This window comes from Ambystoma mexicanum, chromosome 6q, assembly GCF_040938575.1.
Source record: "Ambystoma mexicanum isolate Mex_15411 chromosome 6q, UKY_AmexF1_1, whole genome shotgun sequence".
Lineage (NCBI taxonomy): Eukaryota > Metazoa > Chordata > Amphibia > Caudata > Ambystomatidae > Ambystoma > Ambystoma mexicanum.
This window is the reverse complement of record NC_090937.1, coordinates 986,798,695-986,819,296: the sequence shown is the minus strand read 5'-3', so window position 1 is coordinate 986,819,296 and position 20,602 is coordinate 986,798,695. Positions and strand designations below refer to the sequence as shown.

The window sequence follows — 20,602 nt, the reverse complement described above, 5'->3', positions numbered from 1 at the left end:
AGGCCCCAAACTCACACGAATGGCTCAAAGTCCTTAGTGCGGCAATACAAGTTTAAACTGGCTCCTGAAGCTCCTGAGCCCTTTGAAAAAACATATGTCTCTCAAACGTGATATTCTTTCTTGGCTCAAAATACAGTTGTAATTTCCTGACCGCTACAGAAAATTGGTCTTCGTCACCTTGCACTACCTCTGCGGGTTCTGGCAACCCATCAAAGACACTGCGACTCCCAAGTTGTGCAAAAAAACTGCTTCCTTTGTCGCTGGAGCAAACTCATCCCCCCTGTGGCAATTAAGTATGTGTCAAACAGTTTCTTCCACCTGTCCCATTAGAGGGTAGGGGTGCCAGGCTCTGGCAGAAAAGGTGGGGGAGGGGACATACAGGCAGCTGCATTGTTGCTAATTATAATTATGCTGTACAGGTGCAGAACCAAATGTCCGTTTGTTGCGTGGAACCTCTTGGCTGGAAAGAATGTCAGACCAAAGTTACTGCTGCAAGGTGCAACACTGACAGTATTTTCACCGTGTGTCTCTAGCTGAGCTCACTCTATATTTGGCAGCTCTAGGTTCCCTTTAGAAGATTTCCTTGAACTCCTGATTCAGCTCCCCTTAAAGTGACTTGTGTCCTATACTGTTTGGAATCCTCGATTCAGGATAGCCAAGGGAAGCCAGATTGTTCCCTGACTTGCATAGATGAGCGGCTGTATTGTGACTCTATGGATGCATGGATGAAGGTCAACAGACTTCGACTTTCAGTGATAGAAGTGTCTATACAGAATCAGTGCTTATACACTTTTATTTTATATTATTTTCCCTTTTTTATATGTCTTGATCAGTTACATATCAGTTTGGGAAGGGTAACTGAATGTACAGATTATATTTTAATATAAAAAAATCTGTGATTACTAGTTATTTTTCCTAACACCTGTTGACGTCTTTGATATGGTAGAGTGTTTCAGAGTGGAGCACTTGCAGTTTCCAGCCTGAGGATATGGAGCAACTAGCTTTGATGTATCACAATAAGCAGTCACAAACACAAAGGGTGATGAAGTAAATTGGTTGTGCTGGCCGTGTTACATATTCTGAGTGGCACCTTTCATTGTAATGCCATTCTCAGACCCATTATAAGGGTGTTGGAAGAAATAACAAGTCATATTGAAGAGGATGTTTGGAACATGTGCTCTCCATTAGATGGAATTCTGTGATGTTACAAGAGCAGCTTTTTTAGTGACCTTCTTCCCAGGACATAAGCATTCGGACATTGAATAAAAGCTGGAACAGGATACCCCCTGATGAATGTCTGACCAAAAATGTGTAGTGTTGACAGAAACATCTTGGGTTCTTTGTAAACACAACAAATAGATTAATGTGGTATTAAGTGTTGTGCTGTGTTTGTTTTTGGGTGATACCTGGGTATAGGGTACTTACAAGGTGTTTTAGAATTGTATTAAATTGTTTATGATACTGAATGAAGTATAAATAAAACAGTATATTTTTTACTACTAACAACATTTTCTACACGTATTATTAGTGTTTTGAAAAAACAAGCACAACACCTTTGGGAAGAAAATGATAATGTTATTCTACCTCTTTTTTTGTAACTATTATATGTTGTCTTTCCCTAGAATGTGGAGTCAGTTGTGTCTTGCAATAGTCTACAATTAGGGAAATTACACAAATCTGTATGATATTAACAATGTCTTTGATACTAAAATGTCTTTGTTATTCATTTAGTGCTTTATAATTGATTTTTTTCTCATTATTTCATTGTCTTATTTATTTCATTGATTATTTTTATACCTGGGGCATGTATGCAATTACTCTCTTCCAGTCTTCTCCTAATCTGCTGTCTAATTGGTTACTGTCAGCAAAGTATATAATTTGAACAGCACAAAGGGCGAAACTGATGGCCATAGAGTTGGCACAATCTTTATGATAATGTCACACTATTACTAACACACTTTATTTGTTTTGTTGTGACTTTTTTAGAGTTTCTTTTATAACACTACAAATTCTTTAAATTTGAACATTGAAGTGTTGTTAATTATTTGTTCTTTGGAATAGCGTGTGCATCTAGGGATATATATGATTGTTTGAATTGTGTAGGCTTCCTGTTGTAGGCTTATTCCTCAGTTTAGCAGCTCTCAGTAATACTGTATGGTGTAATCAAAGGCCCAAACCAATGGAACTGAAGGACCCACTAAAATGACCTGCCAGAATGTATAACTAAAACTTCACATTGAAAACTGACCTATTACGGCAGACTGTGGGGTTTCTTCAAGTAACCCAAGGAAGGGCCATGTGAAAAGGCCTATCGGTCATTACAAAAGGAACAGCAGCAATTTAATTCACACTGGCAGAAGAAATGCAAAGGCCCCTTTCACATGAAAAACAGGATTTTTAAACACTTGACACCAAAACGGCTTTGCACGTATATTTGCAGTTTAAAGCAAGACATGATAAAAATTTACCACTGCTAACATAAAGATGTCAGGAAAAATACATGGTGCCTGTTGACATAAAGTGCCATATATTATGCTTCACAGGCAAAATACTGGCAGACATTTGAAAAGAAAAACCTTGTAGGCCTTAGGCAGACCCTTTTGCTTGCTTTGGGACAAATGTCACAAAGCACTCCTGCACTGATAGCCTGGCTTGAATCCCAGCTGTTTACTATTGCACTTTCTTGATTGATGTGTCATTTTATAGGTAATATCCATGCGATTTTGGTGATATAAAATGCATTCACCTGCGACTCAGGGAGCTGTAATGGCCATCTAAAAAGGGTTTCTGGCTGCCCTGAACATGTTGCAAATTTGAGAGTTTTCGAACTGGTGGATGGTAAAATTAGGAATGCAGGAAATAAGTTGCATTTTCCTAGCGATTATGCGTCTTGTAAAAATGGCAGAAAATTGCCAAACGGCCATGCAACATGGTGCAGACCCGGCTGTTCTGTTATTAAATTCCCCCTGATTAACTGAAGCAAAATATATACATATATTGTGGCAGTTACTAGTAAATCACAAAGTTTTGACACATAACTAAATTTACGCCAAAATTTGACATGTAAACATGGGGGATTGCAAATGGGAATTGGCATATGCCTGCTCCAAACTCCTAAACCAATCCTTAGAGAGAAGCCGGATTTGGGATGAGAGAGAAGTGTAACTGTCCAATCCTATTTGCAAGAACTCTTTCAGGGTACTCCCAGAGATTGTAAACTTGGTGTCATCACTGCTATATACAGTGGATGTACTATAAGGAAGAGCGAGAGCTGCTGAAATGTACCATCTGATGGCCATCAGGAAACACTAAAAGGAGATTTTGGTGTAATTGGCTCTGGTGGAGCTGTCTATTGATGCTACCTTTTGCTTGGAAGGCCTAAAAGCTTACTGGGTCCTAGGGTGAAGAGTTGGTGACCAGCCTTGACAGTGGAGTGACCAGACCCCTTCTCTGTCCTACAAGAGGGCCCTGACATGCAGCTGGCTTTCCTGAACTTCAAACAGAGGCTTTCTATGTAAGTAGAACTGAGCCCTGGGAAGTCAAAAGATGGGGGAGTCTGCTTGCCTTAAATCCTTTCCTTTTATAGTTGGTGGGTGGGGGGGGAACAAAACTGTGCAGATCCTTAGCCTAAATAACTAAAAATATTAGTTTAATTGATTCCTCTAGGCGGAACACCACTGCGTGATTTTTGTTAAAATTCTAAATTAACAAAGCTCTTTCCCGGTGTGCGCTGAAAACATGTAGTATCTGGAGCATTGGTCTGCACTGGGTGCACACTGTGCAGACAGTAGATTGTAGTGATGTCATCCAGAACCTGATGGGACATCAAGGTTCCAATTGTTACAGTTGAGATCTTCAGGATGGGAGAACTTGCTGAGAGGATGTGTTATATCTAGCTCCTGTCTCATTTAACTAAGCTTACCCTGTAACTTACAATAAAACTTCCTACTTATATATATATATATATATATATATATATATATATATATATATATATATATATATGCCTCCAGTCTCCTCCTACCTGATTCCTGATGCTTCTCCAGTGCCTTGAAGACTACACTACAAAACTATAGAGTGTAATTTGAATGGGTAATCCTTTTTGTCCTGTTGACACCGACTTCTTTAGGAAGAGGGGTGTCTTTGCCCCTAAACTAAAAAAATCCCTACACTGCCAGCTTCCCCATCATAGGCATTTAAGTGGAGGGGGTGAGGGGGCTCTGAAATCCAAAATTCTCAAACCATCCCATATTTTTACTGTTCAGCTTCCCCAACACAAACCAAAGTATGAGGGGGTCTGTAAAATCAACTGCTAAATCACACTGCGTTTATTTTGAGCGAAGGTGTGGGTGAAATATGAATTACCATATGCATTTGTCCAAATATGACAACCAAACTGCTAGCATTTTAAGCGCGCAGGAAAATTTAAATGGCCCAGCACTCGGTTTGTAATTGATTTTGTTCACTGACCAGCGCTAATTATTTCTTGAATTGAAATTGAGATAAAGTACTGTGATTTGTGTTTTTTCCAATTAATTTGTATGATTGATTTTTGTAACAATAAATTAATTGTGAGCCACAACGAAGGTGGCCTGTGTAGTTTAGTGTTATTTCCATTACCTACACTTCAAATAAAAATAAATACATTTCCTGTACACCAGCCTGAGATAGGGCTGAATAAAAGAACTGAAATTAAATGTTTATTGTGTGACACTTAGCTTGGGGAGGGAAGGAACTCCCTGTGTTAAGGATGGCCACTCAATAAACTATTACAGTACCTATTTAACCATAGTGGTGGAGCCCTGTATGATATGATATGGCATTTATAATGTGCCTATACACAAGTGTTTCAAGGAGTGGAGCAGCAAGGGGGGGGAACAGAGGGAAGACAGAGACAATGATCCTACTAGGCCAGGTGTCATTCAGATCATGCAAGTGCAGGGGAAGGGGGAAGGGGCAAAGTGCGGGGTGGGTGGGGGAGGACGGCGCAGTACATGGATAAATAGAATAAATAAACAATAAGAGAAGTACGGCCAGCTAGTGGCAAGTGCAACAGTAAGTGCAGACATCAGGAGTCAGTGCTGGTGGGGGACTGTAGGGATACAGAAAACAGTCCCCAAGTGTGGGGGTTGGCAGGGAGGCAGTAGAGGGGTGCAATTGGCAGGGGAGGGGACCTGGGCCTGAGATCAGGGGGTGGCCAGTTAACCAGTGCAGTTTCAGCCAGGAGTTCTGCAGGGGAGATGAGGGGTGAAAGCAGAAGCAAAGAGGAAAGTTTAGAGGTGCTTCCGGAACCGGAGATGGTTCTCCTCAAATTTCAGGGAGGCAGGGAGGCTGTTCCAGAGGGAGGCCCCAGCTGAAGAAAGAGATCTACCACCAACTCGTTGCTTGGAGAAGCGACTGACCCTGAGGGAGTTGGGGGCAGATGAGCGAAGAGCTCGAGAAGGAAGATATTTAGGAAGAGAGAGTTGTAGGTATTGAGGCCACAGGCCCCAGAATGCATTGTGGACAATGCAGAGGGTTTTGAACTGAATCCTCGCAGCCACTGGGAGCCAGTGCAGAGATTTCAGTCCTAGAGAGATACGATCCCTGGGCTCAAGGACAAGTCTCACAGTCCTCTTCTGGATGAGTTGCAGAGGGCAGAGAGTAGAAGCAGGCAGATTTAGACAGAGGCTGTTGCAGGTATGGTATGTTCTGACAACCATTTATTACACTTGAACGTCAACACAATGGCAATACTGAGTCTTTACGTGGCGGCCTTGAAGGACTCATCAGTCCATACACGCCCTAGTCTGTATATCTGAATGGTTACTTTTGAATGTAATTTTGCAGAGTGTGACTTGTGTGTCTGCGTTGGATTGACTTGTGTAATGGGTCACAAGCTCGATGGACACATTTCATGATTTGTTGATAAAGTTTTACACATTGTGGCAGATCATCGTTTTAGACCCATACCTTTCCATATACGTGGACAGCCTGTCCAAAAGGTCCTTTGGGTGTAGACCTGATAACCTTTCCAATCTGTTCTCACAATGCGATCCAAAACAATGCATTTGTTCCGTGACATCAAATAAAATCACAACATGCAAACGCCACTACTCCCATCTGAGAGGCTTTCCCCTGAAACAAGGACCCTGAATCCTAGAACACTTTTAACTAAGATTTAAGATCAACGCATGGATACTGGACGTTGCTGAAAGAGATCAAACCAACCCACTTATATGAAACCTGTGTATAACCCCTTGTAACTCATTACTGTCTTGCCCTATTCTCTATAGACCATATTGTGATCTATTTTCCACAAAGGCCTACACCCCAAAACACTATGAACTGCATCCTGATGATGTATTGCTCATGAAAAGCCAACACCTACAATCACTATAGACTGCATGCTGATGTATTCTTCAGGAAAGGCCAGAACATGGTATCATTATGGACTGTATATTGATGTATTGTGCATAAAAGGTCTGCACAATCAGTCACTATGGACCGCATTATGATCTATTTCTCAGAAAGACCTGTACTTGTTATCGTTTTAGACTATGTATGGAAGTATTGTTCATGAAAAGCCTACAACTGCAATGACTGCATACTGATGTATTTCTCATGGAACGTTTGCATGCCAAATCACTATGGACCACATGCTGGTCTATACTTCTGGAAAGGTCAACACCTGTAATTATTATGGGCTGTATATTAATGTATTGTGCATAAGAAACCTGCACAATCAATAACTATGGACGGCATACTGGTGTATTGTTCATGAAAGGCCTGCACCTACAATCACTATGGACCGCATGTTGACCTATTTCTCAGAAAGACCTGTACCTGTTATAGTTTTAGACTATATATGGACATATTGTTCATGAAAAGCCTACACCTACAACGACTAGAGACTGCATACTGATGCAATTCGCATGGAACGTCTGCACTACAAATCACTATGGACCACATGCTGGTCTATTCTTCTGGAAAGGTCAACACCTGTCATTATTATGGACTGTATGTTGATGCATTGTTCATAAAAGGTCTGCACAATCACTATTGACCTGTGTTGCTCCGTGTCATCATGCTTCCAAGGAGAGCACATTGCGCCTGAGCTATCCTCCCGAGACATAGCTAAACATATGTGCATCAGCTGGCACCTGACTTCACACGGACTGAGCAGGCACCGCCACTCTGGGGTTTGGGGGCCAGCACTAAGCAGACAGAATAGACCCGTATCCATAAAAAATTCTGCTAATCAGAATTTGCTGAGCTATTTATACCAATTTATCCTTTCAAATATTTGAGTAGCGCTTGGACTAGCAAGATAGCAGGCCTTCAGTTCTCTTAGTCTTGTCATCGCAGCCACTGGTCCTTCCTTCATCTACATGAAATCCTTTCCCCCAATTGGGTGAAAGAGCCCTTCGTGCATCGGCAATAGAGAAACGGCTAAGAATCACCAGCTCTTGCCAACCAGCCTTACAGAATGTGTGGGCTTGGTACACATCTCCTGTGTCACACAAATCTGCACAGTACAGACTTGCAGGTATAAACAGGTACAACTATGCCATCGGATTGGTCTTCTGCAGAGGCAAGGACACCTGGACTACGAGTAAGCAACTCCTACGAGCATGTGCCAAAACCATGTCCTTCAGCACCCACTGCGGAGTCAGACCGCAGCTCCTACGAGCATGTGTCAAAACCATGTCCTTCAGCACCTACTGGAGAGTCCGACCGCAGCTCCTTTTTGCATGTGCCGAAACCATGTCCTTCAGCACCCACTGCGGAGTCAGACCGCAGCTCCTATGAGCATGTGCCGAAACCATGTCCTTCAGCACCCACTGCGGAGTCAGACTGCAGCTCCTACGAGCATGTGCCAAAACCATGTCCTTCAGCACCCACTGTGGAGTCAGACCGCAGCTCCTATGAGCATGTGCCGAAACCATGTCCTTAAGCACCCACTGCAGAGTCAGACCGCAGCGATACCATGTCCTTCAGCACCCACTGCAGAGTCAGACCGCAACTCCTACTATCATGTGCCAAAACCATGTCCTTCAGCACCCACTGTGGAGTCAGACCGCAGCTCCTACAAGCATGTGCCGAAACCATGTCCTTCAGCACCCACTGCGGAGTCAGACCGCAGCTCCTACGAGCATGTGCCAAAACCATGTCCTTCAGCACCTACTGGAGAGTCCGACCGCAGCTCCTTTTTGCATGTGCCGAAACCATGTCCTTCAGCACCCACTGCAGAGTCAGACCGCAGCTTCTATGAGCATGTGCCGAAACCATGTCCTTCAGCACCCACTGCAGAGTCAGACCGCAGCTCCTACGAGCATGTGCCAAAACCATGTCCTTCAGCACCCACTGTGGAGTCAGACCGCAGCTCCTATGAGCATGTGCCGAAACCATGTCCTTAAGCACCCACTGCAGAGTCAGACCGCAACTCCTACTATCATGTGCTGAAACCATGTCCTTCAGCACCCACTGTGGAGTCAGACCGCAGCTCCTACAAGCATGTGCCGAAACCATGTCCTTCAGCACCCACTGCGGAGTCAGACCTCAGCTCCTACAAGCATGTGCCGAAACCATATCCTTCAGCACCTACTGCGGAGTCAGACCGCAGCTCCTACGAGCATGTGCCACAGCTCCTACAAGCATGTGCCAAAACCATGTCCTTCAGCACCCACTGCGGAGTCAGACCGCAGCTGCTACGAGTCAGACCACAGGAGGCATAGCTGCCATCATCTGGAAATACACAGGCTGGTCCGGATTGATGCTCTGCAGTCCTGAGAATTACCAACCTTTAAAGGTCGATCCACAGAGTTGCTGGACATGTGCTTATAATAAGCAAAGTGAAGCCTCTCTGCAAATTGCACATAGCGGAGCAGTTCACACACACCCATTTCTTGCATGGAATGAGGCTTGCGCCACATCATACGATGCACGAGCAAATGACTGTTGCTTTCATTAAAGCACATGGGGCCCGGAGGAGGCACAGCTCACATGAGCCAAATAGGGGTACATTGCTTCAAAACCTTTCTGGCTGAGCCCATCTCTGCTAACATAGCCAATTTGTACTATTCCCTTGTCCACCATTATTGCATGCAAAACTCAGAACTAGAGGAAGCAGTGGTCCCCGGGTATTGTATCTATTTGAGGTTCATTTAGTAGGTGGACTGTTACCATTGTTTGATATGTTGTTTATTGTAATGTTATATTTTGTGACGGCTGTGCTGACAATACAGCGTCAATGGGAAAAGGTCATAGACATGTTTTTTCCCGGAATGGCAGTCCTTTTTGCACGCATCTTCTCCAAACCCCTATTTATTTACGTTAGATTGGGGGTGAGGTTAGGTGCTGATAAAAACTGGAGTCAATAGAATCGGTCAGGTTAGTGAATCACCAAAAATGCTCGGATTACTTAACGGTAATTTTCATTACTCATAGTTCCACTCTTCCTTACCTCATGCGGCTCCTGCCTCTGACACAGGACCTTCTTTTATTTCTTTGAATCCCTATAACTCCTCCCCCATATCCACATCACCCAGTTCATATCAACAAGCTGGAACATGGGACCTTCCCTGCAGGGAGAGGAGAGTCGTCAGTACTGTGACGAGGAAGAGTAGGACTAGGATTAATGAAGATTACTGGTAAGTAATCAGATCATTACCTCTACGTCCACTCTTCCTTGTCCCAGTACTTACCTCATGAGGCATACCATAGCAGCAATGGGGAAAAAGTCCCAATAAGACACAGAGCCAAAAACATTGCAGAAAAACACACACCTGTAATAACTCTAAATTCACATCCACACTGACAAAACCGCAACCCCGAAGGAACCATCCCCCGAGTGGGAGACATTCAACCTATAGTGGTTGATGAAAGTGCTTTGATCGGCACAGGTGGCAGCCCTACAAATCTCCTGTAGCAAAACCCCTCTTGCATCAGCCTAGGAATCCGCCAAAACCCTGGTGGCACACCCTGAATGTGCGTAGGTACAGGAAGCACAGCCGCCACATAGGCCATGGAGACAACAACCCGGGTGCATTGGCTAATGCAGACCACCGAGGCCTTGCGACCTACACCAGTAGGGCCAAAAGTAACCAGCAGACAATCAGATTTGCGGAAGAGGGGATTCCTCGCCAAATACTCCAACACCGCCCGCTGTGCATCAATGGCATGCCAAGCCGCCTCCCCTGGTGTTTGTAGATCCTGAAAAAAAGCAGGGAGAACCAGATCCTGAGAGGTGTGAAACCAAGACACAACTTTAGGAAGGAACTTCGGATTACACTTCAACACCACCGAGCCCGGCAGCACCCTCTGGAAAGGGGAGTAACACAATAGAGCACCAATCTCCCCCAGCCTACGGGCAGAGGTGATAGCAATAAGAAAAGCAGTTTTCAGCATAAGATGTTTGATGTCAATCTCAGAAATGGGCACAAAAGGAGGCCCCTGAAGGAATCGTAAGACAAGAGGGCGGTCCCAAGGGGGAAGCCCTTTATAAGCACAGGGACGGAAAGAAGAAAAACCCCGGAACAACTTCCCCACCAACACCTCCCCATCCAGGTGGCCATCAGAGTCCCCCAAGAGGAATTTAATAGAGTCCCATTGAAAGCGAAGCGTGGAGAGCACCAGGCCTTTGTCAAAACCTTCCTGGAGGAATTGCAGGATAGCGAGGAGACCAGAACGCAGGGAAGGGATCCCAGACTGCCAACACCAGTCCCGGAAATGGACCCAATGCCTGCCATATGCCTTCAGAGTAGAAGGTCTATGAGCATTCATGATAGACTCGACCACAGGACCTGAAAACCCCTGAGACATCAACCTAGACCATGCAATAGCCACACTGCCCATTGAATCCATCAGACTCCCAACCCCAGACCCGCCTGACGGGGACACAGCCACTTCGGAACCAGCCAAGGTTCCTGGGACTGAAGCTCCAACAGAGAGGGGAACCAACTCCGGTGGGGCCAGAACAGAGCTACCAACAACACAGTTGCCCTGGACACTCTGATGCACTGTACCACCCAGGGCAGAAGGGGAAGAGGTGGAAAAGCATAAAGGAGACCCCAAGGCGACTGCACCGAGAGGGCGTCCACCCCTCAAGCTCCATCAACCTGAAACCGAGAGCAGAAGAGGGGAACCTTTGCCAAGGCTGGAGATGCAAACAGATCTAGAACAGGGGTCCCGAATCTGACACAGATCTCTGCAAAGACCTGGTCCGATAGAACCAGTTCCGCAGAGGAGGGAAACCGGCAGCTGAGAAGATCCGCTCGAACACTATCCACCCCCATGACATGTGAGGCCACCAGGGACACCAGATATGATTCCCCCCAGAAACTATCTAAGCAGCCTGAAAATTCAAGTAGCATCCAGAACCCCCTTGGCGGTTGACATGTGCCAAGGCCGTCGTATTGTCCGTTAGGACCAAAACCGCCCAGCCTTCCAGAAACACCTTGAAGTACACCAGAGCCCAGAGAATGGCACACAACTTTCTCCAAATGGATGATCGATGGCTCTCCTCCGGATCCCACAACCCTTGAGCTGAAAGGACCCCCAATGTTGCCCCCAACCTCTTCTGATGGTGTCGGTAGTAAGAGAGGTCACAGGAGGAAGGCCCAGGTATACCCCTGCCTTGAGATTTGGAACCCCCAACCACCACATCAGGGAGCCCCTCAGCGATGGGGGCACCGGAATTAAAGCCTTGTAAGCTTGAGATGTCGGGAGCAAGTGGGAGAGAAGATAAGACACCAGAGGATGTAAATGAAGACAGGCCCAAGGAACCAGAAACACGCAAGATGCCATGTGCCCTAGCAACTTGAGCAATCAGTGAGCCGAGACATACTGCCTCCTGAGAACCCTGCTCAGAACAGTCAGCAAGTGATGGACCCTCTCCTAGGACAGGAACACCCTCCCCATCCTGGTGCATATCTGCGCCCCGATGAAAACTAGATCCTGAGAAGGCTCCAGCTGAGACTTCTGCCAGTACACCAGGAACCCCCAGTCCTGCAATGCCTGGCAGACCAATTGGATATGAGCCATGACTGTCTGCCGGCGGGACGCCTTGATCAACCAATCATTCAGGTAGGGAAAACTCTGAATGCCCCTCAGGTGCAAACGCACCACCAGGGGAGCCACTAGCTTGGTAAACACTCTGGGGGCTGATCATACGGAAGAACTTCATGTGCCAGGGGCAGAGAGCCACATGGTAACATGCATCCTGGAGATCCAAAGATGTCATCTAATCCCCCCTGTACAACATTGGGAGAATGTTCTGCAAAGTCTCCATTTTGAAGTGATCCTTCCAGACGAAGCTGTTCAGGGCCTTGAGGTCCAGAATTAAGCGACACTTCCCTGAGGGTTTGGGGACCAGGAACACCCGTGAGTAGAATCCCTGACCTAGAACAGGGAGAGGAACGGGCATGATGGACGCCTTCAACAACAATTTGGAGAGAGCGGTTTCCATGGCCAACCTCTTGGTCCGTGATCTGGGAACCACAGTCCGAACCATGCAAACCTGGACACGTGGAGACAGGAAAACCACTTGATAAGTCCTCCGAATGGTGTCCAGAACCCAGGAATCTGAGCACCACCGGTCCCATACGGGAAAAAACTGCCAGAGCCACCCGCCTACCGACCGGTCCAACCGTCTGGACTTCTGTACTGGACCAGTATGTGAGGAGTGTGGAGGACCCCGACCTCCCCTTGATCTCCAAAAAGATTGAGACGAGGAGCCAGGGAAAGACCTGCTGGACACCGCACCAGCACCAGAGGGAGATTTCTTGGTCGTCGAAGCAGGCTTGCTTGTCAGCCCTAAACATTTTAAGCACTTCAACCTCAAGTGAATCCCCAAAAAGTTTGAACCCATCAAAAGGAAGTTTCAGGGCAGCATGGGAACCTTCTGTTTTCCAATCCTGCCGATGCACATTCCTCCGGGTAGACACACCAGCCCCGATGGCCATGGCTGAGCCGCACACCCCATCAAAAGCCAGATTGGACAAAAGCTCAACCTGTCTCTGCATCTCTGATAGCAAAGGGGCACAATCAAAACCCCCATCGACAGCCTTTTTCAATTTTCAGAACCCACTTAGCACAGTTTCTGCTCTGTAGGAACTATAGATATATGCCCCAGGGCCAGATGTGCCCCTGCATGAACCTTCTTAAGGCTGGAATTAACCCTGTGGTCCAATGAGGATTTTGTCAACCTCAACTGGATATGATAGCAAAGTTTCGCCCCCTTTTAATGGGTAGAGTTTGGTCATAAAGTGGGGCATTGCAATTTTATCGGGTTTTCATTTCATTCCCGAAGGATTTTATCCCAGATATCAGATACCAATGGTAACCCCATCCTAGGTATGCCTATACTGGTGAATAGAACGGTCAGACCCCTCCACTAGTACCAGGGGCTCTGAAACCCAGTGCAGTCCCAAATTTGAGAAAGCACCCCCTTCACTCCTTCCCTGTGCAGATATTTCCCTTCTGCATCAGCCGATGACAAACAGGAAGAGGCTGATGACTCAGTGCCAGAAGATGAGGATGAAGAGGAAGACAGGCACCGGTGCTTGTGTCCATGCACATTGGCCGTGACACCCTCCATGATGCTTTAGCAGCTTCTTCAACTCCTTTCTGGTCAAGGAAAAACGTTTTTCCTTCTTCTTTCTTTTCCTGCGCAACTCAGGTGACGAGGAAGATGAAGAAGAGGGCAGGACAAGATGGCTGCGTTTTGCAGAATGTTTACCCTTGGCGGACACAGACAACAAACAGAACACTAACTTGCCACCCATACATTTAAAAATAGGCCAGAAAGCTTCAACCGATAGGGAAATTCAAACAATCAATCCCCTTGGGTAACGCCGCTCCTTCACCACCGGAGGCAGAGCCCACCCGCCCCCGCAGCAACATCAGGAAAATATTATCAAAAGGAGCCGGTAATCCGCATGGGAACGCTCAGCCCCACTGACAGGAGAACCAAGGCAGAAACATTCACAACGCCCTCCACTCCTTACCTCAGTCTGGCCCCTGCAGGACCCGGGCCATGATGCCTCGAGCTGGCCTATAACCCCGCAAAAAACTGGGCAAGGCATTCCCACCCAACCGAGGCCCGAGAGAACCGCCGCACCTGAAGGAGCGGAAGGCTCTGCCACACAGCCCCACCAGGGGGCCAGCAATTGTCGTTCCCTGCTGCCTGGCGCTGGGAAAAAGTCCAACCTGCCGGAGGCAGGAAAAATTAAACTGGGTGACGTGGATATGGGGGAGGAGTTATAGGAATTCAAAGAAATAAAAGAAGGTCCTGTGTCGGAGGCAGGGGCCTCATGAGGTAAGTACTGGGACGAGGAAGAGTGGATGTGGCGGTAATGCTCCAATTTGTGGCTGTGGTCTAAATGTGCATTAAATGTCATTGGCCACTCCTCTTTATCATGTGACATTCCCTCAGCCATCTGCACCATTGACATTGAAATCTTAGTTACTCACTCATAGCACAGGTTTGTTCAATTTCCTGTACAGAAACGTGCTCTCTTTTGCTTTTGTGGATCTGGTGCATTTTGGAGCTTGCTCAAGCAGACAGAATTGTTTTATGCATTGACTCCTGAGTGTTCTTCCATGAAGACAGATATGGATATGCCTGGTCTGTGGCTCAGTGTACTAATGCATCCCCTACAGGGACCTGTATTTGACCTCCTGGTCACAAGTTCGAATCCTGGCAGGTCTACTCAGCCCTTCATCCTTCGGTGATTGATAAAATGAGTACCAATAAATTGGATAACCATAAACATCTGTTATTAGCACCACCTGCCCTTTGGGGGGCGTGTGAACATGCGCTTTACAAATATGCCTGTTATGTTATATTGACTGATCAATAATCAATAGATTGTCACCTTGGAAACTAGTTCCCATCAAGGGATCGCGGCACCCTCTTTTTTAAAACTATTTAATACAGCGATGTGTTGACCTTTACTGCATTTGTATCTAACCTATTGGCTATTTTGAGACATCTGATGTATACATATTTCCCGAATTCTCTGTTGATATTTCTGCTTAAATACTTAAATAGATGACAGGCTGTGGCGCTCAAGGTAAATTTACATAGAGTAAAACACCCTGATGGCCTAATAACAGTTCAACTTAAGACAAGAAAATGTGTATCTTTTCTTCGTTTCTCATATGCTTCAACACGTGAATTTTTTTTTATAAACCCAGGCCAGCGAGCTGAGATTGCGAGCCGCAGTGAAAGCAGAACAAGCGCTGCCAGCAGCAGGGCAAGTACCGTATCGCGACCCGGGACACAAGTCAGGATTGAGGTGGATGAGGTAAGGATGTACAGTGATGAGTGCGTTATGCTCATGTTGATTGTATTTATAGAGCACACAAATACATCCCAAGAGGCCTCTCGGCACTAAAAAAGTTACAGAAAAATGGCCTGGTAATAACAAGGAGAGAAATAAAATACAATAGTCTGGCCAGAGAGAACCACTGCACAAGGCAACATCAGTAAAGGGAACGAGCCCATGATGGGAAAAAGGTGAGGTCCCAACTAGCCTGTGATAAGAACATCATTTCCAGGCTTTTATACAGATGTTGCAGGCTGCCATGTATTATATAGGAATAGTGCCATGGCCTGTATGCACAGCCTACATCAGGTGAGTTAAATGGAAGTCACTGCATTCCTCAGCATTACGGCTATGGATAGACCCAACTATAGATTAAAGTCACAGCCTAGTCGATCCTTTTTTCCTGAGTCTCCCATCAATCCACGTGAAAAAAAAGAGAAACCATGAAAAAAGACCCTGAGCTGATCCCGCTACTCGAGAATGCAATGAGAAAAATCTTCCCTACTCGGAACCTTTTCCCATGGTTGCCAAGACCGAGCTCCCAGAAATCCGGGCAGTCGCCCCACCATTGTAAAGTATGAGTGGAGGGCTCTCACTCTTATCAGCATATCTGTTCCCTGTTTAGAGATGACTCAGGAAAAGGATTTTCTAGAATGTTCTTGTCTGTCATTGTCAGAGGAGTTGCATGTTCAGTGTCTACACTATTCCATATGCGTCCAGCTTCTCACACACACCTGGTAACGTTACTTTCCCAGCTTGGCTGAGTTGCCAGATAACTGGACCTGAGTGGATAAACTCAGTCCATTAATGGGTTTAACCGAATGGGGAGATGCCCTGTGACCTCATTTCAGAAGTTGGCTACCCTCGAACGGGTCTACCAGGTATTCAGTAGTGTAGTATCCTGCTACCCTTGCCTCTCCTCGCACAAGGCTGCGAAAAGCAGGAACACCTCTGTTTTTCATAGAAGCGTCCTATGTCTTTGCCATAAAAGTCTGTACTTTGTATCCACGTGCTGTATGTATATGGAAGAGTTCAGGGCATTTTTCCATACATTACTTCCTTGAGACTTCTCACTAATAACTGTTATATAGGGCCATGCAGGGTCAGAGAGAAGACCCTGATAAGGGACAGGAGAGAAGATCACAAACACACACTTCGAAATTTGGCTGGGGCATTCCTGATGAACAATGGGAAGACAGTGGGAACATCTGTGGGCAGGATCAGGACCGCGAGATGCACCTGTAACCAGAAAAGGAGAGAAAGAGTTCCAGACTTGCAGTGCGCTCCCTTTGATCTTCCCCAAATTATAACACATACGTGAAGATTTGAGAAAAGGGGGGCCATCAACGCTAGCTGGAAAGACACAATGGAACACCTCGATAAAGGACTCCAAAGCCATTGGGAACCAAGGAAGGAGGAAAGCAGGGAAGACAGTCAGCGGATAGTTCTGATCAAAGTCCTGCAAAAACAAATGACCAGCTGAAGAACAGCAAAAGAGTTCCAATAGCAACTATGCACCATAGCAGCTCATCAGCATCTAAGGCGGGGCCGGCACGCAGCGGAATGTCAAAGAAGCAGGAATCAGTAGATGGAAGAACAACAGGAATCAGGGGGGAGACTTTAATGGCTAAGCTATTCAGCACACATTAATCTGTGTGTATCACTTCTTCTGGCAAGGATGTCCCCATGTCGAAGCATACTTTCTTCCTCGCCCTTGGCCCTGTGGTGACTCAGTATTCTTGGCAGTTTTGTCGGCCAGGCCTACCCATTGAGTATGGTTAGGTACGGGGGATATGCAGGCCAGCTCTTTTACAACAGCGTTACCACGGGCATTGCTGCTCAACCTTTGGACCCTGGAGGGCATACAATATAGCCCACATGGCACCTAGACATGGTCATGTACCCAACAACAAGCATTCAAGTTTGCAAAAGTTCCTATCATGGAGCATGTCACAATTGCATTCATTGTCCCTAGGAGTCAATGGAGTCTATCTTGTACCTGAGGCCACTGGGTCTTGGTGAAGCCCCCACACAGATTGCCAGACATCTGTGGAAAGATATCATCTGCCAGTTGCACGGCTGCAGAAATAGAGCATTGCTACTCCCAGATAGAATGGGAAGTGGTACCAATACTGTGGGGATAACGGCAGTTTCACCCGTGTCTCATTGCTCATCCCCTCAAAGTGATCACAGACCGCAAGCAACTCATCTACCTCTTCAACAGTTTAATGTCTGAACGTTCGACGCTGCTTCAACTGCCACACCATAAGTACCAAGTGCTGCATTGACCAGGAACACTACTTCACTCACTGCCCACAACCAGCAACATCCCACGCGGCATGTGATGTGCCACACACTAAATGATTAATTTCGTTGTACACCATGACCTACCAAAAGCGATCATCTTGTGGAAATGCAAGCTGCATGCGCTCACAGTGACCGCGCTTGACTGCAAGCCTGACTTGAAATCCTGGAAGAGGCTGATATCCACTCATAGCTGGACCGAAGACTGCAAGACAGGAGCATAATTTCTGCTTCGTCTCAAGTGCCCTTCGATCTCTCCTCGACATCAGAAGGCCTCTTGCTGAAAGTCACTTATAGAGCAGACGCATATCCACTATGGGGATCCTTTGATATACTTCACCCATTGAGGGACATCAATGAATTGTTAAGCCAAAGGCAACAGTACATGAACAAATCTGTTTTCTGCATTGATAACAAAGTGAAACACACTGTGAGGAAGTGTGAACTTTTGTCAGACCTTATAGACGACCTGTATACCACCAGCAGTCACATCTCTCTGAAAGCTGGCTTCTCGGCACATAATAGGAGTGGATTTCCGTAATCTCCCATGTAGGCAGCACGTGCTGATGGTCATTAACAACCAATTCCTGTCACCTTGTATTGGAATTGTTACCTTCCAGGGCATCGGAGTGTGTCCCTACCGCATTGAAGGGACATTCAGCAGCCGCCATTTTACGGCAAACTGTTTGCAGACTTTGCCACACAGCTAAGGTGACATCATCGGTTCAGGCAGACCTGGCCCTAGGTCAGTGGTGACGTGGATCATTTCATGCTTGCTCTGAAGAAGTCACTCATGTCAACGAGCAGCTGCTTGCCCATGCCACCATGATGTTCTTTTGAGCGTAACCCGGATACCCTGTTGCTCGGTTGATGTAATCATTCCAAGATGCCACACTTGGCGTTCCAGGGATGCCATGTGGAACCAGGAAGTACATTTCATAAGAAAGGCAAATGACGCAGTCTTCTGAAAGCATGGAACATGACTCCAGACTTACAACGGGAACACCACATTTTTCTATGCAATTCACGTTTCTCGAACAACCTGCCGCTGGTGTATATGCGCCCCCCCTATACATGCATGAGGGTGCAACGTACCACAATGACGGCTGTGAAAGATGTAAAGTTGGTGCCATGAAATATATCATTCTTCAGTAAAGCTACAGAACAACAAAGACTAAATACCTCCAACTAACCACCATCCACAGCCCTGAAAGAGGCCTATAAGCTTGAAAGTCCACCATTGGAAGGTATGGAGGAAAGTGTCCCGGAGGATTATAATTGGTGATTTATAAGGCACTTAATACCCAGAGGTTTCTAAGCGTGGACTGGGGATCGAACCTGTGTTGCTCCTTCCAAGGCGGGCGTGTTTCCACTGAGCTATCCTCCCGAGATGAGATGATCCCGGGAGGATGCCTAACGTAGCCTGCAGGGGCCCACCAGGGTCCCAGTAGCACTTGTGGAATTGGCACAAACAGAACTAGCGCTGACGTGAACCAGAGGAACTGTATATGAGGTGGTACCAGGATTATGCCGCATGTGCAAGCAGCACACCACAAGTAAGAGCTAGAGGGTATAGCACAAGTAGCTAGAAAAAGAAAGAATGTTTTGCAATGTCATGCGCATTACATTAGCGGCTGGCTGCATTTCCTGTCCAATCCAGAACAGTGCATCCACGGGGTCAGTGTGCTTGTCTTTCTCTGACTATTGACATTTGTACCAACTCGGTGGGCTCAGCGGGCTCCCCCGCTCCTTGTGCAAGTCCAGCTTTAGTTGTAATAAGCAAATCTCACAAATAAGGGATTTGGCAGGGGGTAGGCTGCACCCTTCTGTTCCTCACAGCCATAGCTAATCCATTTGATTAAAGACCAATAAGATACCATACATTGGGACACTGTCTTATGTGAGCGTGTTTAAGCCTGAATGTAGTGCTCCTTGGACAAGGGTAGCCCCACTCTTCATCAGCTGCCTTTCACTGATGAGCGCTGAAAGCCCCTGCATTGGTCATATTTCCCAGGACTACAGCGGGCGCTTAATGGACTAGCTAGATGTATCCTATGGTGGGTGCAAGACACGGGAACTGAGGGAATGGATTTTGGGATTTGCAGGGCACCCACATTCTTGGTCTGTTATTGAAATATGTGCTCTTCCCTACACTTAACTATACAACACCAAGACCTGAATTGGATATTGTGTGGGAGAGGGATTCTTTGGCATCCATTCCCAACACATTGTACATCATCGCAGGGTGTCTTCAGGCGCTCTATGATCCACACCTCATCCCATTAAGTTGCTTCCTTAGAAATCCCTTCCTGTGGGGAAGACCATGGCTCGTCCCAGGTTCTATTCTTTCAGTGCTTATCCCCGACCACTGACCTTTGCTGTTATGTCCAGCTAAACATCATTTATACACTGGAAAAGATAACTATATATTCACCTCTCACAATTAGACAAACATCCTCTCAGGGTAGTTTTTTGCTTTTGTGCCATAAAACACGCCATAAGTGACAACTCACCACACCTGAACAAGAACACAATGATATGTTACTGCAGTGATGCTGAGAATCGAGTTTTACTTTTCCATGGCGTTCACTAGACAAAGCTCCATGTCAAACCAGTTTGGAATGGTCTGGTCTCCCGAGGCACTTGGCTACAGCACTTTCTTGCCCTCAGACCTCCTGCAGTTCATGCTGAACCCCTCACCCCCTTATAGCGCTCACTGCTGCTCTGTCTCTCACGTGTCACTTATGGAGACGAGACCATGTACCTGTTGATCCCTCTGCCCTCTATTGCCTTCCAGTGTCTTTAAGGATCAAGAGAAGGTTCTACATCTTGCCTTGGAATCCCGGCGTGAGAGTCTTCCTCATTATCTTCCAACTTCTGTTTCTCTTCTGCATCGACTTGCTCATGTCTCCTAGAGTCAACTGCAAAAGATTGGGCTGTTCAGCGTTTGGGGGGGCTCAGCTCTGTTCCACTCTCCCCACTGATCC

The 20,602-nt window shown here is 46.4% G+C and overlaps 1 protein-coding gene across 1 annotated transcript in view; it reads left to right on the top strand.

The window, feature by feature from the left end:
- LOC138516409 (EF-hand calcium-binding domain-containing protein 6-like) overlaps positions 1 to 20,602 on the top strand; it is a 697,038-nt gene that overhangs the window by 118,922 nt on the left and 557,514 nt on the right. The window contains exon 3 of the mRNA XM_069631506.1: positions 15,181 to 15,290. Within this exon, the coding sequence (XP_069487607.1) occupies positions 15,181 to 15,290 (110 nt within the window). The remainder of the gene's footprint in view (positions 1 to 15,180; positions 15,291 to 20,602) is intronic.